The sequence below is a fragment of the Quercus suber genome, unplaced genomic scaffold (assembly GCF_002906115.3).
Source record: "Quercus suber isolate HL8 unplaced genomic scaffold, Cork oak 2.0 scaffold_400, whole genome shotgun sequence".
In the NCBI taxonomy this organism is placed as follows: Eukaryota; Viridiplantae; Streptophyta; class Magnoliopsida; order Fagales; family Fagaceae; genus Quercus; species Quercus suber.
This window is the reverse complement of record NW_027069851.1, coordinates 578,633-594,233: the sequence shown is the minus strand read 5'-3', so window position 1 is coordinate 594,233 and position 15,601 is coordinate 578,633. Positions and strand designations below refer to the sequence as shown.

Genomic DNA, 15,601 nt, shown 5'->3' with positions numbered 1-15,601 from the left:
CTATTTTTAGTCCACATCTTCTCTGCAATTATCAAACTTTGGCTAGTTGGCACCCAGTACAACTCAAGTACAAGCTCGTCACGACTCCAATTGAAAAATACAAATTATCAAATACTAGAAAATATATGTTTGACTCCAATATCATGAGTACTTAAAATGAGGAAAGAAATTTATCAACCATCTAGGAAATCAAAGACAAAAGTTTTAATAAAAATAGGGCAGTGATAAACTCTCTATCTTTAGAGTCTGAATTATCAAACAACATCCCTTCAATCACAAAAAATAATTGAATGTAGACCTAGAGGCAGTAAAGAATGACATTGTATTTATGAAATTTTTTTCAGTCTGAAATTTACATGTTGTATGGTAAGTGAAATAATTGGAGGATAAGCAATTCAGCAGAAAAAGACTGTAAAACTTGTCTCAAAACCTGGCTGTGGAATCTGCAATATGAGCTGAAAAAGGCCTGCATTTATACATTTGGAAAGACAAATTCACCTTCTGTGCCAAAGTTTTGTTCAATTGGAATGGAGTGGTGCCCTTAATCTGAGAGCTGGAAGTCAGATTGTATTCAAGCCACCTCTCTGCTTTACTTCAAAGTTAAAAATTGCATCTATCATTCCACTACAAGTGTTCTTTCTTTCCATCTAAATGCCTCATAACTAGCCACTAACTTTATCAGGTTCCATGGAACGAGATGATTCAACTATTTCTGGAACCTGATCGGTCAAGCAAGCGGTCCATCTCCTCTGGAAATTCAGCCTTTGCTCGATTAGTTTTTCCTCCAACGATAACCATAGTTCCATCTTGTAAGGCCCAAATCTTTTGGATGTTCAAGAAAGAAAATAGTGGAACAGATAAGTATGTATTAAATTGGAATCATGGCTTCAACAATGGCAATATCAAACCAAAATGAAATTATTAATTGAAAAGAAAATGAGCAATTTAACACATCTGTGCACCCTTACAGTGTAAAAGTACCGATGCTGGAAATACTCTTTATTAATTTTTATAACCATTCTTAAGTCCATAACCTCAGTATACAACTTCGAAAATTATTAAAGATGTCATTTTTTAAATGTAAAAACAAAAGTCATGATTGTTATAATAGGTGCTAGAACGTAAATTATCTTTAGTGAGAATAGCGAGATCAGTTACTCAGTATGACCAAATATAACATTATTATGAATATTGATCATAATTCAGGTATATGTTTTTTTTTTTTTTTGAAAACTCATAATTGAGATATACAGGTATAGCCAACCTCTATCAAGTAAAAAAAAAAACAGTTTTACCTATGAATGAGATAGAAAAGAAAACTGATGCAAGTTGTGAACATTCGAGAACCAAATCCAGCATAAACAATCGGCACCCCGGGATCAGTCTGGGAAAAAACCATGATTAGTTCCAACACTAACAAAAATAAGCAGTCAAAGAAAATCCTATATTTTATTAGTACAGCTGTTATTTTTAGTCATCACCTTCAGGTCAAGGCCACTGAGGCCTGTTCCATATACAATAACTTGTACCATCTGTGTCATTTGGGTGTTTAGTTACAATTTATTATAGATCACAAGCAAGCAATGATCTGGATTTCCAAATGGAAAAGTGAAAAGGAAATTAGAATGAAGGGAAAATACTAGAAAGGAAAAACACACTAACATAGTAACATGTCTTTTTCCTTATCCTCCTCGTTGGCCGTCCTACAATACCTTCAAGGAAAGCAAAAAGAAACTACAAGTCGTGTAGCCAACTGGGTATTTATGACATGTCATTCATCATCTTCTCACAAGAACTGGAGCTGTGCTACAAGTCGTTACATTTAGTCTTTGATCTCCACTGTGTCATTTTCTGTATGGAGTATAGACGAGTTTTTTTTTTTTTTTTTTTTGGGTGGAGAGAAACGATAGAGTATAGACAGAGTTAGTTGGTTTACCACGTGTACCTATTTGATCTCCACTGTGTCATTTTCTGTATGGAGTATAGACGAGTTTTTTTTTTTTTTTTTTTTGGGTGGAGAGAAACGATAGAGTATAGACAGAGTTAGTTGGTTTACCACGTGTACCTATTTGATTAGGAAAAATGCTATGTCCAAACATTTTCACCACACTTCAACAACAAATCTTAAGCCGCAAGTTGTTATTAACTATTACTAGTGAAAAAAAAAAAAAATATTCAATGGTGTGTTTAAATTAGAACCAATGGCAACTTATTATCTTAAATTTTTAGTGAAAATATTGTGAAGGTAATGCTTCTCATTTGATTAATTAGTTAGGAGGTTAGTGTTGTTAGTTGTTAGTTGGTAATCTGTCAGCATTGTATATCAATGTAATCAAGAGTTAATAAGAAACCTCAGTGTCTCCTTCATCCTCATAGCGTGCCTTTACTTTTAGCGCGGGTCTGCAATTAGTTTCAACTTTCAACCATTGTGAAACAAAATCATAGCAAATTGCGTGTCTATCATAAGCAAATTGGTCCCACAGGTGACAGGACATAATTGAATTTGCACCACAAAGTGTTCCTGCCAGGAATTTTCATCTTCACTCCAACCCTTCATTTCCAACTTCGAATTCCACATGACATTGAGTCAACATGAATAAAACACTTTCCTTCACCCTTCCGGATAATCCCCCTAAGAAAAAAAAATTTCTGTAATTCTTGTACGAGTTCTAGTGTTTTACTCACAAAGAAACGAAATAAGCAGATATGGCAGACGCTGTTGTGACTTTCCTGCTGCAGAACCTGACTCAGTTGCTTTCCCAAGAATCAAACTTGCTAGCTGGAGTAGAGGATCAAGTCAAATTACTTAAGAACGAGCTGTCTCTGGTCAACGTCTTCCTCCAAAATACTGAAGGGAAGCGACATGACAGTGGCTTGGTGAAGGAGTTGGTCAACCAAATCAGGGACGTAGCCTATGAGGCTGAGGATGTTATTGATACATTCATCTTGACAATGACCAAGCACAGGAAAAGAAGCAAGCCGAGGAAGGTAATCCATTTCTTTGACAGAGCAATCGCGCTTCATGAGGTAGCACACAAGATAGAGAGCATCAAGAACTTGATCAAGGAAACTTACAACAATAGGAGCAAGTATGGCATAGAAATAGCTGAATCATCTGGAGGAGAAGCAGAAGCCGTGGAGATACTGCACAGGCGCAGGATATATGTAGAGGAAGATCATGTGGTGGGCTTTGGTCATGACACAGAGGCATTGGTGAAGCAGCTTATTGAAGGGAATTTGCAACATAACGTTGTTTCAATCATTGGCATGGGTGGTCTAGGTAAGACCACTCTTGCTAGGAAGATCTACAACAATAATAATGTCAAGAACTACTTTGATGTCCAAGGTTGGGTTTATGTCTCTCAAGAATATAGAATCAGAGACCTGTTGCTTGAAATTTTGAAGGATGTGACACCAATGCCAAAACTGAAAAAATTTATGTTGAAAGTCGAATTGAAAGACGAATTACTCCATGGTTTGGAAACTAAGTATAACCTAAACAAGGATAAACTGAAAGGGACACTAGTTGAAGACTTGAAAGGTACCGTGGAAATGAATGATGAAGAATTCAGAAAGGCATTGTTTGAGTTCTTGGAACACATACAAGACCATACATTGAGAAATTCCTTGTCAGGTTTCGTGCGAGGTATATACAGAAAAAATGGTGAAGGATTGCAAGATTTGAATGACGATGAATTGAAAAGTGCATTGTTCCATTACTTGAAAGACAAGAGGTACCTACTTGTTATGGACGACATCTGGAAAACTGAAGTATGGAATGAGGTAAGTACTGCCTTTCCTAAAAACTTAAATGGAAGTAGAATATTGATTACTAGTAGAATAAAAGAAGTAGCATTACATGCAAGTAGTCATAATAATAGTATTTATATTCCCCCTTATGAACTCCAATTACTTGACCAAGATAAAAGTTGGGAGCTCTTCTCTAAGAAGGTGTTTCGGGGAGATACATGTCCTCCGGAACTAGAAACTCTAGGGAGACAAATTGTAGAAAGTTGCCATGGTTTACCACTTGCAATTGTGGTATTGGGAGGTTTTTTGGCAAATAAGGAGAAAACACATCGAACATGGTTGAAATTGATTGGCCATGTCAATTGGTATCTAGATCAGAATAAATCATTTTGCAGAGACATATTGGCTTTAAGCTACAACCACCTATCCCAACACTTGAAACCATGCTTTCTATATTTTGGTATCTACCCAAAAAACTTTGAGATACCAGTGATGCAACTAATCCGACTTTGGATAGCTGAGGGATTCATACAGCAAACTGGGACTAGAAATATGGAGGATGTTGCTGAGGACTACTTGGAGGAACTCATTGATCAAAGCCTGATTCAAATAGCAACGAAGAGGCTTGATGGAGGAGTCAAAACATGTCGTATCCATGATCTTCTACGACATCTCTGTATATCAGTGAGTGCTGAAGAGAAGTTTCTTGAGGTTCGTTCAAATGTTAACCTTTCACCCATAAGCAAATCCCGTAGAATTTCCATCCACAGTGCCAACCATCCAGACATTTCTTCCAACCCTTGTGAGCCTTCAAATAGTCGTTCTTTCATAGGCTTTGGGGAGGTTGTCAAGCTCGAGAGTCCTCTTGATAAAAGCAACTACTTGAAATGGCTATGTGAAACTAACAAGTTGGTTCGGGTGGTAGAGCTTAGTAATATGGGCATTTGTTGTTTGATCCCCAACAAAATTGAAAACCTGATCCTTTTGAGGTACTTGAGCATTCAATCTGGAGAGCTTCATGTCATTCCAGATTCCATATGCAGCCTTTGGAATCTAGAGACGTTGGACCTGAGAAATTCTGAAAGGACAAATTATAAAATAAAATGCTTGCCTAAAGGGATATGGAAGTTACAAAAATTAAGACATTTGTACTTGGATGGGCCAACATCTCTACCGAGAACTGACAATACAGTGACTTTACCAAATCTTCAAGTCCTTACTGGTATAGCTATAAATGAAGACATTGAGAGTCTCTTTGCCAAGGCCAGATTTCCTAATGTACGAAAATTAGAATTGCATTCTATAAGATGGACGGAGTCAGGACTTTTGTCAAGCCTCCATCCCTTGCCGCATTTACAAACTTTGAAGATTTATGAACTTATGTTGCTTTCAAGTCCAACTTCATTCCACTTGACACTCACAAAGATAACCATATTTGTAGGCGCAAACTTATTTGGTGGTGGCGTGATGAGAGTGTTGGGTAGCCTTACAAACCTTCGAATACTCAAAGTAGTAGGAGATGGCCATCATCAGATCACCCTCGATTGTGATGAAAGTAGTTTTTGCCAACTTGAAGTATTTAAAATGGCAAAAATGCAAGTTGTACATTGCTCTATGGGGAAAGGTGAAATGCCAAGGCTTCAACGTTTGATCATCGAGTGTTGTGATTTTTTTTTTATGCCCCCTGAAGAACTACGTTGGTTGACTGCCGTTTGGAATGTGGAAGTTTTATATCCTGGTCCAACATTGGCAAAGATGGTTCAACAGTTGCAGAATCAGATGAGGGATGGATGCAAGCTCCAAGTCTATCCACCTCTCGACCCAACTTACCGAGAGAGTAGAAGTTGAGAGGCTTCATTTGTTGTGCTATGCTTTGGCGGGGGGCAGAGGCCTGAAGGGGGTCAATGCTCCTCTGTTTCGTCCGTTCGTTCACATTTTGCTGGTATGATATGCTGTGTACTTGTTACTTTTTCTACATCCCTAATTATCCTAGCTTTTAAATTTTTACTGCTACTTAAAAATATAAAATAAACTTTCTAATAATTTATTATGTTTATGACGATAAATTCATTTTGGTTTGGAGCACTGACAGCACCACATGCATGCCAGGGGTGGTTACAGGACCACCCTGACTTGTAAAAAAATGTATATGTACACTTGCTAAAAAAATATTATATGCTAAATTAACCTATTGTGACCATCCGGATAAAAATGTTGAATACCCTGACTTTAGAATTACAAAAATTTGGGTTCAACAAAAATAAGAGTAATGTTATATTCACAGCATTTTTACAATAATTTCACAACAAAGTCAATGTAGTAAGCTGTTACTAATTCTAATTTGACCCAAATACCGATATTATTTTTTTACCCACCAATAACAATTTTTTGCATAAGATTTATTGTAAAAATGTTGTAGACATAGCATTACTCTAAAATTAATTCTGCCCCCCAAACATAATCCTTAATCCCTTTTATAAATTTTTTTTTTTATAAAAAAAAATCTTAAATAACAACAATAAATATTATCCCAAATAACAAAAAACATAAACAAAAAAAAAACAAGATAAGACCAAACAACAACAAGTGAACAAATTGTTCAACCAAAAAGCCTATTATAAAACAAAAAGATAAAAATCGCTAATCATTTAAATTTGTAGATCATTCAACCTATTCAATAAAATAATCTCTAATTTCATTTTTTTTTCCATAAAAAATGGTACTATGAAAAATATTGTGGTTGTGACTCTTTGATAGTGCGATAGTTATACTCTTTTTGGTTTTGCAATCGCAACAATTTTGCTCTCCTTAGTGATTTGACTAGCAATTGTAGCAAATATTCAAATTATTGCTTTATTAGATTTTGTATAATTTAAATTTCTTAGTGACCACCCTAAAAAAAATTCCTAGAGCCACCACACTTTGGAGGAAGGTATCTTAGGACACTACTTAAAAAGTCTGTGATTGGGATCAATTATCTTATATTGATTTCTTAAGGTTCTTTTTTTTTTTTTTTTTTTTACAAGTTAGGTGGGAGATTTGAATCTTGATTTTTCTACAAGTGAGACTGAATAATATTACTAAGCCACAAACATACACATATAAGGGAGAGAGAATGAGGTTCTAAATTGGTATTCTAAACTTAAGTTTACTGATGTGACAGCCTTCGGTTTTTAAATAATGAACATGGAATATAATATCTAGCCGTTAGTTTTTTCTTCAAAGATATCATGGAAAGGAGGCATTTACGAATTTGTTATCAGTTTTGGCAGTAAATTCTGCTGTGATTGTACTCAAAAGTAGTTATCATCGGTACATGCATCAGTATATCACATGAGTTTAGAATAAAAATTTAGTTAAATGGTGGAATGATGGAATCAGTCAAGTTACTCTGCCATAATACTATTTTTATGGATAGTTGTTATTGCACTATTTTCTTAGTCCTGTTTGTTCTTTCTCTTTTCAATGCTTAACAATCTTTTTTCTATCTGCAATTGGTTAAATAATTTGATTACCAAGTAGTTAATTACTTTGTATGATTCCATGAAGATTATCAATTGGGAATTAATAATTGAGCTACGTCATTGTTGTATTAGGAGATGAAAAAAAGAATGGAATTAGAAGTTTCATAAAGAAGAGCAAAATGGCTCAGTTGATAGTTCCAACCAGGACAATTACACAAGCTGCCAATGAGAAACATCTTAACACACACACAGGAGAAAAATCATAATTCTAGCACAACAGAGTTGTTGAAATTCTTGACTTATAGTTCTTGGGTTATATAATTTGCCCACTCACAATATGATGAAAAGTGATGGTCCTCTATTTTTTTGACAATGTTAGGGAATATTTCACATGCATGCTGAAATATAGTAGATATGTAATCACACACCTTTTTTGAGGATGTTAGGGCATGTTTCAAGCTTTGCATAATCTTAAGTTTTTTCCCAATTGTTGTTCACTAAAGGCCAATTCTCATCTTAGTTCTGGCTCAAGAACTAGAAATCTGCTTCTACCTCGAGTTATTGTTTTAATTACCCCTTTGTGTGGATTTGTAGATTACAGTAATTTGTCAATATGAACACTTTCAATTACCCAAAAATAGTTCAGCAAAAAAAAAAAAAAAGTTACCCAAAAATAGATGATGAGAGATAGACCAGGAATTACAATTTATAAATTTGTATCACCTACAAGTATAAGTGTTTGCGGAGTATGGAGAGCAAGGGCCGGAATTCAAGTTTCTAAGAGGGAGCTTCACACACATATACACTTAGATTATACTAGAGTAGAAAAACATTCCAACTTTGGTTTTTTACTAAAGATATAATAAAAGTGAGAGTCTTGATTATTATGACAGGCATCAAAATGTAAATTGTAATCATAGCCTGATTAGTATGACCAATTATAACACTATTATGAACCTTGATAAAGATTCAGGAATATAATTACAAGTTTCAAAACATATACAGCAAACCTCTATCAAGTAAAGAAGTTTGACCTGTGAATATGATAACAACTGATGCAAGTTGTGAGCATTAGAGCCCCAAATCCAGCATAATTGGCACCCCGGGATTAGTCTAAGAAAAAAACATCTTTAGTTCCAACACAAACAAAAACAAGTAATCAAAGAAAATCCTATCTTTAGTTCCAACCACTGCTGCCTATTGCATCTACAATAACAATTTTTGTACCATCTATTTCATTTGGGAGCTTAGAGCCAGGCCATCAAACTCCAGAAAATTTTCCTTCCCGATTGTATATGAAAATTAATTGTAGATCATGGGCAAGCATTGATCTGAATCCAAATGGAAAAGGGAAAATGAAAATAGAAGGAAGGGAAAATATTGAAAAGGAAATATACGTGGCTATGCCTACAATATACGTTTTTCCCATAACCTTAAGATAATGTGCATATATATAAAGAATAATGCTAGAGATACAAACTATTTTACAAAAAATTTTACAAACTGCTGATGTGGTAGAGAAATAAATACATTCCTTTTACATTAGGAAATTCAGCATTTCCAACTGGTAAGAAGGTCCCAAAAAGCTTCTTGTCTCCATTGGTAACTAGGGGTGCCATAGCCAAATTAAAAGGTCCATCATCCTTAAGTATTTGCATAGTTGTGAAATCCGGACCGGACCGGACGGTCCGACCCGGTTACCCGTGACCCGAGCTCCAGTCCAGTTCTTTAGTGAGTGAAAACCGGTTCTGAAGTTAATGAGGTAAAACGCGTGCTCCAGGAATAGAACCAACGACCTCCCAGGATTTTTGGACCTTTGTCCAACACGCTAACCACTGAACCACTAGGCTTCCTTGTGTTCTTCTTGAAACTTATATTTTATTTATTTTAATTCTACAAGATTAATAGTTTTGGATTTAATTTTGTCACTATTTACTTAATAGTATTTTCTTTTTCTTTTTTGGTTCAAGAATTATTCTTTCACATCAATAAATATGAATATGAAAATTGTAAATTTATGTTAAAAATGATGTTATTTTAAATTAAAATGCATTTTTTATTTGAAAGAATTTGTTCTTCTTGAAACTTATATTTTATTTATTTTAATTCTACAAGATTAATAGTTTTGGATTTAATTTTGTCACTATTTACTTAATAGTATTTTCTTTTTCTTTTTTGGTTCAAGAATTATTCTTTCACATCAATAAATATGAATATGAAAATTGTAAATTTATGTTAAAAATGATGTTATTTTAAATTAAAATGCATTTTTTATTTGAAAGAATAATAAATAAAATTTTTTAAAGCTTGTTTATATTTATTATTTTCTATTCACTTTATAAAAATAACGAAAATACATTTGAAAGTTGTTTTAATTGCTTATTATTTTTTTTAAGGGTAAATTTTCATATTTTTACACATTTAATACATTTATTTGTATTTTAATTAATATTAAATTAATTTTGACATCATCACGGTTCGACCTCGGTTGGACCTCGATCCGACCTTAAAAACCTTGAACCTCTCCCTTCTCCGGTTCTTTGAATGGTCCGGATTTGAAAACCTTGAGTATTTGCAGTACCGAAAAACTCCAGTCTGTCTGGTATGTGACAAAATCATGTGTCCTTTTGGATTTTAACTAGCTAGTTGAGGATATCGTTATCAAAGTGTTTGACATCCAACATGAAGAGGCCTTGCAACTTGTGTACTCTGACCTAAACTGATGTATAATTGAATTATATGTTATGCAGCCCCAATTTATCATAGAATTTTTATGTTGTATCGATAGTTTATGGTTTTTTTGGCTCGCGTGTTTGGAATTTATGAATCAATAAGTTTAGTGACACAAAAAATTTTCGTAACTGCTGAGGTGGTATGCGGTGATTGCTACACTATAAAAATGATGTCAGTGGTGGGCCATGTGAAAGTGATGTTGCAGTACTCACAACTTGACACCTCAACAATTTGTGAAATAAATTATTAAAAAAACTAGCATTACTTGTGTACAAAATATCTAGAGGTTGTTATGTCTTCAAGATGATTCTTTGAAGACATTCAGGAAAGGGAAAGTAGAGCATTGTTGAATTTGTCATCTGTCTTGACAGTGAACTCTGCTTGTTGGCGAACTTGAAACTTAGGTTTAATACACCTACTTTCACCTGCTGTAAATAGTAGATCCATTGTTGAGTTTCTAGCAAAAATTAATTTTTTCTTGCTTATCATTGCTTTATATAATTTTTTTTAGGTGATATGCTAATTCTCTTTTTTTGAAGTACTGTGATATGCTACTTTAGATTTTAATTTGGGTCAAAAACCTCAAATATTAAAGATTCAAAATCTGACTCTACCCATCTGGATTCAATAGTAAAGATAGGAAAGCAGGGCCATCTTTATGATTTGGATTGTGTTGTCTTCATCTTTATGTAACATTGCTTTTTCTTATTTCTTTTTATAAAGTGAAAGATGCAACTAAAAGATACTCTGCCTGAGAGAGAGAGGACCTTGGAGACTAATAATAATGTAGCCCCTTGCCTTGCAAGTTGCAATTCACATAATGTTGGAGAACCTGACTCAGTTGCTTACCCAAGTTTGAGTGCCTTGAGGGATCGAGAATCAGCAGAGATGCTCCAACAGTTGCAGATGAAGGATGGGTGTAAGCTACAAGTCTATCCACCTCTGGACCCATTGCCAACAACTAATTGAGAAAAGTAGTTCGTCTGTTGTGCTATGCTTTGGCCTGAGGGGTCAATGCTCCTCTCTTCCCTGATTATCCTAGCTGTAAACTTAAGCCTTCACTGTTTTTTTGTTTTTTGTCTATGGACCTGTGGTGATAAATCCGTTTTGGTTTGGAGGGTATAATCTTGGGATTAGATACTGGAACACTACTAAATTGAAAAGCTTAATTAGTCTGTGGTTGAATTCAATTATATTATATTAATTTCTTCTTCTTTTTTTTCTTTTTTTTTTTTACCTTTTTTTTTGCTTTAATCATAAAACGCTTGGACAAACACAAACATTAAACTTAATATCTAGACGTTAGTTTTGTCTTCAAGATGAGTCTTCAAAGATATCATGAAAAGGGAATGCAATGCATCAACAAAATTTTCATATGTTTTGATAGTTAACTGGTGGAATCAGTGAAGTTACTTTTGCTATTTTTATGGATGTTTATTATTGTACTATTTTCTTAGTCCTCTTTTTTTCAATACTAATCAATATTTTTTCTTATGTTACTATGTATATCAATGTCTAACACTCATTTCAGATGTGTGAAGCAAGCATGAAAATGTTCAATTGTAACTCACAAGGCTTGTTTCTATCTGCTCTTGATTAAAATAATTTATGAACCAAGTAGTTAATTACATTGTATGATTCCCAAAAAATTATCAAACGAGATTTGATAATTGAGCTCCGTCATTGTTGTATTAGGAGATGAAAAAGAATGGAATTAGAACTTCCATAAAGAAGTGCAAAAGGCTGGCTCACTTGATATGTCCATGAGAAACATCTTAAGTGCGCGAGCGCACACATGATGATTACAATAAAGTTTTTTGAAATTACTGACTTTTAGCTCTTGGCTCTATACAATTTGCCCCACTTAACCATTTGATGGAAAGTGATGCTCCTCTTTTTTTTCTTTTTCTTTTTTTTCTTTTTTCTTTTTTTCTGAGGATGTTAAGGCATGTTTCACAAGCATGCTGAAATATAGTAAGCATGTAATTAAAGACCTTTATTGATGACCTTAGTTAACTTCTAAAGCTTTGCATAATCCTGAGTTGTTCCCCATTCTTGTTTACTAGGGCCACTTCTCATTTTAGTTCTGGCTCCAAAATTAGAAATCTGCTTCTGCCGAAAGTTATTATTTACAACTAGTTGTAAATCCGCACGTTGCGCGTGATAATTTTTTTATGATAATCTCATTAAATTTTTATTTTTATTTTTTTGTAATTTAGTTTAATTTAATAAGAATAATGTATTTCATAATCATGTTTTCATTTATTATAGGAACAATAAAAAATGTAATATATAGAATTTATATCATACCAAAATGAGAACAATACAATTTTTTTAGGAATTCAAAGGCAATTTAGTGAACATGTTTATTTTTTAATAAAATTCATTTATAACATTTTGTGTATCATTAAAAAGTATATAAAATTTGGAAATTATTCTTTTAGTTTTAAACAAACTTTCTCAAACCCTATTTTTTCTACCCTTTAATTCAAAACTCCGAAAAACGTATCTAAAAAATTAATAAAGCTTAACTGATGATATACAAAAATCGTCAGTGAGTTGATCTTCCAAACACACAACGATAAGGTACCTGAAGAATAAAAAGGATGAAGAACCTACAAAGAACACTAGTGGGGTGCCAACCAAAGACCCTCCAAAAGTTAAGTCAGTGATAGAAAAATCTCTAAGAATTCAAGGATGCAAGAGTTGGGAGAAATTTCACATACCTTAAGGAAAGGGAGGTTTGGTGCTTATATAGTGGTGTATAGCTTGACAAAGATCCCATGAATGCAAGAGCTTTCCTTGTAGAGAAGATCTGGAGTTTAAGGTTCCGAGATCTTGGGCTTCTCTTCCCATATAGGGAAGATACGAACGCGTAGTAGGGTCTTTGGACGCAGTGTGCAAGTTATTTCCATGTAGGGATACGTGAGTGAGGAATACGTAAATATTTGTGAGACCCAGCAGGTTCAACCATCAATGTGCCCATCCATTCGTCAGGATGATGAATCATCCTATCCAAACAACATGCAAGCCACCTGTTGGGCACATACAAGAGCTACCCGATGGGTCTTTGATTGTGGTCCCATTGGGAGTGACATCTACCCGGACGGGTCCACATGTGCTAACAACCTTGACGGACAAAAATACCCCTATCATTAACAATGATTAACTGGACCAATTAGGAAAACAATTTGTTGTTGATAATTTATTGAGGTTATTTTCTTTGTGGAAATTACAAATTCATCCACAAAAAAGATTATCAAATAAACAATTAGAATTAAGTTTCTATATATGCATAGTTGTAAAATAATAATAATAATGAAATATAATTGCAAAAGCTAAAATATGTCATCATCCGATTATTTTCATTTGACTAACCTTTACTTTTCATTGAATAAATGGCATTATAAATTACTTTTAATACAACTATTAAGAATACTTTCTCTACAAAAACTACAAATTTTTTTCAGCCAAAAAAATTAAAAAATAAACAAAATTTAGTAAAGTCTCATAATTTAACCTTTAAATGGATCACTAAAAAAAATCAAATTCTAACTTGCAAAACAACTAATTATTAACCCAAATCAAATCAAACCAATGAGATAAAGAGAAAAAAAAAAACTTGTGATCAAGAATTGGAATACCAAAATAACTAAATATGCATAAAAGTCTATACAAATTATCAAAAAAAGAAACAAATGTGATGTGACAATTAAGTCGACAATAACAAAAAGAACCTTTAGTAGAAAATATACAAAAAAACAATTAAAAGCAAGTATTTAGCGTCGACTAAATTTATCAAATTAATTTGATCAATCATCTCTCATCATCTATTTTTGGGTAACTGAAGTGTTCATATTGACAAATAATTGTAATTTTCAAATCCACATAAAAGGATATATATATATATATATATATATTATATATATAAAAATTAAAGAAAACATTTATTGTTGTTACGTTTCTGTTGAGTCACATCATCCACTTTTTTTTATTTTTTTATTTTTCTTTTCTTCTCTTTTTAAACTTTTCTTCTCCAATTCTCAAAAAAAAAAAAAAAAAAAAAATCTTTTTCTCTTAGTTCAAATCTATTGTTACACTTCTTCAATTTTCTCCTCTTTTTTTGCCTTCTTTATCTTTCCACTATTTTATGCTTTATCGTTACCTTCCTTCATCCTTTATCTTTCTTATATTTTGACTCTTCTTCTCCTATTTTATTATGTATAAATTTGATATATTTCTTTCATTCAAACCACATATTTTTCCACACAAAAATGTGAGCACTCTCTCTCTCTCTCTCTCTCTCTCTCTCTCTCTCTTTTCTTTGGTGGATTCTTGTTCTTCATTTAACTCTAATTAAGGTTGATGGTTCCCTTTTTTTTAATATGTGTTTGTTGGTTGTGTGTGTGTGTTTTTTTTTTTTATTTATTTTTTATTTCCCATAAGAAAAGTCTTCTCTTTCCCTTTTATAACTTTGATTGATTTTGGTTTTGGTTAATACTTAGATTTTTTTTGAAATAAGAATTTGAAATTATATCAAAACACAATCTACATGGTATGAATTTGAATATTCTTACCAATTTTTGAGTAATAAATTATTATTAAGTCTATTTTTATTCTTTTGGTTTCATTTTAATTTTGGTTAAGATAAATTTGTAATTTTGTTATGAGTTTGATTATTATTATAATTTCATTATTCCTTAAGAGATGAGAAATTTGAATAATAAATTTAAAATTTATAAAGTTTATTTGTATATTAGGCAAATATAACACACTACAATAGAAGTTAGAAGAATAAGGTTCACCTTAAAAAAATATTAATAAAAAAAAGGAATGATATATTTATAAGAGTAAAAAGATAAAAAATAGTGTAAAATCTTTTTTTTTAAATAGACAATATTTGTAATGTGTAGAATGAGAGAGAATAAAAATTTGAATCTAATAGAAAAACACATTTGGCAATTGTTCATTTTAAAATAAGGGAGTGTTGGTTGGTGGTTAACTTAGTTCTAAAACTTAGCACAAAAGAGTTAACAGCACATGGGAGTCATAATTGAATATACAGAGCGAGGGTATGTGGGAAGAGAATTAAAGTTGACCTAGGGTCCAAGGCCTAAGCTATATATGCAATATACAACTAAACTCATGTATGTAATCTCCTTATTTTTAGTCACGGTTTTTACATTAGTATTTTATTTACTATCATTAGCATCTTTCTTTTTTTTTTTTCTTCAATCTTTATTTATGTCTTATTAATTCAATCTTTCATCTCCTCTAATCATTTAAAAAAAAAAAAATCATTTGATTCTCTCTATAGATTTTTAAATTTTCTATTTATATCTTCTTAAACTCTACAGTTTTGTGAAACCTTTCATTACTTCCACCATTCCTCTTCCATCTTAACTTTTATATAAATATTTTACTATTTCATTTCCACCCTCTCTCTTATTCCTTCCAAGTTGTCCACGACAAAATAGGTCAATACTCTCTCTCTCTCCAATTTTGTTCCTCAATCGGTGGATTTTTTTTTTTTTTTTCCAACCACTTATTTTTAGGATTCTAGTTGTAAGATATCTAATAATGAAATCATGCTGAAATTGAGATCTATTCAAAGAAAAAGATATCAAATATTTGGAGTTTTTTTTTTTTTTTTT

The 15,601-nt window shown here is 32.6% G+C and overlaps 1 protein-coding gene across 1 annotated transcript; it reads left to right on the top strand.

Annotated features, from left to right (window-relative positions):
• Positions 1 to 2,431: 2,431 nt before the first annotated feature.
• On the top strand, positions 2,432 to 11,078 carry LOC111990263 (putative disease resistance RPP13-like protein 3). Its single transcript, XM_065761193.1, has 2 exons — positions 2,432 to 5,692; positions 10,671 to 11,078. The coding sequence occupies exon 1, from the start codon at positions 2,707 to 2,709 to the stop codon at positions 5,596 to 5,598; it is 2,892 nt and encodes a 963-aa protein (XP_065617265.1). The 5' UTR covers positions 2,432 to 2,706; the 3' UTR covers positions 5,599 to 5,692; positions 10,671 to 11,078.
• The last annotated feature ends 4,523 nt before the right edge of the window (positions 11,079 to 15,601 follow it).